Source organism: Nannochloropsis gaditana (assembly GCF_000240725.1).
Source record: "Nannochloropsis gaditana CCMP526 unplaced genomic scaffold scaffold241, whole genome shotgun sequence".
Lineage (NCBI taxonomy): Eukaryota > Eustigmatophyceae > Eustigmatales > Monodopsidaceae > Microchloropsis > Microchloropsis gaditana.
Genome location: NW_005803712.1, coordinates 14833 through 17069, shown reverse-complemented (window position 1 = coordinate 17069; position 2237 = coordinate 14833). Strand labels below are relative to the sequence as shown.

The window sequence follows — 2237 nt, the reverse complement described above, 5'->3', positions numbered from 1 at the left end:
CTCCCTCCCTCCCTATCCTGCTGCCCCACCTCCTTTCAGGCGCTCCTCGAACTCCCCCCGAAATTTGGCCCCCGCTACAAGGGCGGCGATGTCCAGGGCATAGACCTGCTTCGAACGCATACTCTCAGGGACCTCCCCCGCCGCAATCCGGCGGGCCAAACCTGTGGGCCGGGAGACGGGAAGGAGCACGAAAAGACCGAGGAGCGGAATGGGGAGGAAGTGGCGATGAGGATGGAAGAAAGGAGTGTATTTTGCATGATGGAATGCGAGGAGGACGCAGACATCAATCCAAGGGCATACACATATATATATGACTATGACTCCCGCGCGCACCTTCGGCAATCGCTGTCTTCCCCACCCCGGGCTCTCCGATCAAGACCGGATTGTTCTTCGTCCGCCGGGACAGTACCTGCACCACCCGACGAATCACACCGTCCCGACCAATCACCTAAAAGGCAGTGTCAATAAATTGATGGGAAGGTCGGTCACGGGCCGGGCGACAGAGAAAGGGGCTGAGGGGCAGGCAGTGTGAATGGATACCATGGGGAAACGAACCCGGACCGGACGCCAGGGCCCGGGAAAAATGACACGAGACAACACCGGAGAATATCGTTGTGGAGAGAAAGAAGGAAGGCAATTCACTCCCGCTCGAGACGTGGAATTAAGACACAAGACAGAGCCTTTGATCAAGAGAGCGACATGAACAAGACGCTTTCGGCACCGCCAACCCATCTGCCCTGCTCACCGGGTCTAATTTCCCATCCATCGCTTCTTTTGTCAGATTTCGACTGTATTTCTTTAAATTTTCTCCTTTGGGCACTGCATCTGGGCTCACCCAGGAACTGCCTCCACCAGGAGGCATGGAAAAGGCCCGCCTTCGTCCTGACAAGAGGAAGGAGGCCGGCGCTGGACGAAGATTCTTTTGTACCGAGAGAGAAGACAATTCTCCAGATGTGGCCATCCCCAGAGAAAGCCCGAAGGGAGAGGGACATCGATAGGTGTGATAATCTTGGAGTCGGCGGAAAAGTGCCGTTGATGCCCGTGGAGACCGCGAGTGAGGCGGGAGGAGCAAGAGAGGGCGTAGCATGATGATGGTCCTCGAAATTAGCCACGAAAGTCTTTTTTCTTTGCCTGCTTGAGAATGGCAGAAAAAAGAAAGAGTAACAGATTCAAATTAAGAAACAAAGGATAAATTACAACGCCAAGCCACGATTGAACAAGTTGCAGTCGCAGTGACCTGCGTCCTTCGACGTCTGGAAGCACAGGCTCAGCCGTTTCCGGGCACGTTGAAGTTTCTTAACGGCTGCCCTACTACACGCCCCAGCCCCGTTCCGCCCTCCCAACGAGGCCACGGGGCGACCGGTGCACAGCGCCTTTGACGACGAAAGACGTCGATGCTGCTGGATTAATATGCTGTCACTTTGTTATAGGTGTGAAATTCTAACAAAACGCACCACTCGCAGGAATCGGAGGTGCCAATGAAGACAACGAAGAACGCACCGAATCCTCTCATCGTGGTCGTCGCTTTGGCCTCGACCGCAGCCGTTGTGACCATCACCTTATTACGTTATCGACGACAACGTCATCAGCGACAAATGTACCAGCAAGAAATTTCCATGCGGGGTTTGACTCGGGGTCAAGTCTTGGAAATTCGTCGAGCGCATTTGGCTAGCAACCTCTCTCTTTCCTTCTCCCGCACCCCAACTGGTCCTCTCTGTGTTTTAAGTGGCGAGGGCGCTTATCTGTATGACCACCACGACAATGGTACCTGCACACCGATCCTCGACTGTGTGAACAACGTGGCCCACGTCGGGCATAGCCACCCCCGCCTGGCCCGGGTGGCCTTGGCCCAGCTCCAGGCTGTCAACACCAATACTCGTTACATGCACCCCACGCGTGTGGCTTATGCCCGCAAGCTAACTGCCACCTTTCCTTCCCCGCTCCGCGAGGAGGGCGTGGTGTTTTTTGTCAACTCTGGAAGCGAGGCCAACGATCTGGCCCTCCGCATTGCCCGCTGCCACGCCGGGGGGTCCCGGGAGACGATCGTGCTGGGCTCTGCCTACCACGGGCATACAGAGAGCTTGATAGAGATCTCGCCCTACAAATATCAAGGCAAAGGGGGCTTTCATCCGCCCGCATACGTGCATCAAGTTTCCGCCCCTGACATGTACCGTGGCCGGTATCGGTGCCGTGAAAAGGAGCCACGGGCGGACAGAGCGAACCCCCCGCCTTCAAAA

The 2237-nt window shown here is 56.1% G+C and overlaps 1 protein-coding gene across 1 annotated transcript; it reads left to right on the top strand.

The window, feature by feature from the left end:
- Nucleotides 1–1501: 1501 nt before the first annotated feature.
- Nucleotides 1502–2176, top strand: NGA_2023900 (aminotransferase class-iii; the record flags this gene model as incomplete). Its single annotated transcript, XM_005855269.1, has 1 exon — nt 1502–2176. A coding segment is annotated over one exon (675 nt), but the record flags the coding sequence as incomplete, so codon positions are not given.
- Between the last annotated feature and the right edge of the window lie 61 nt (nt 2177–2237).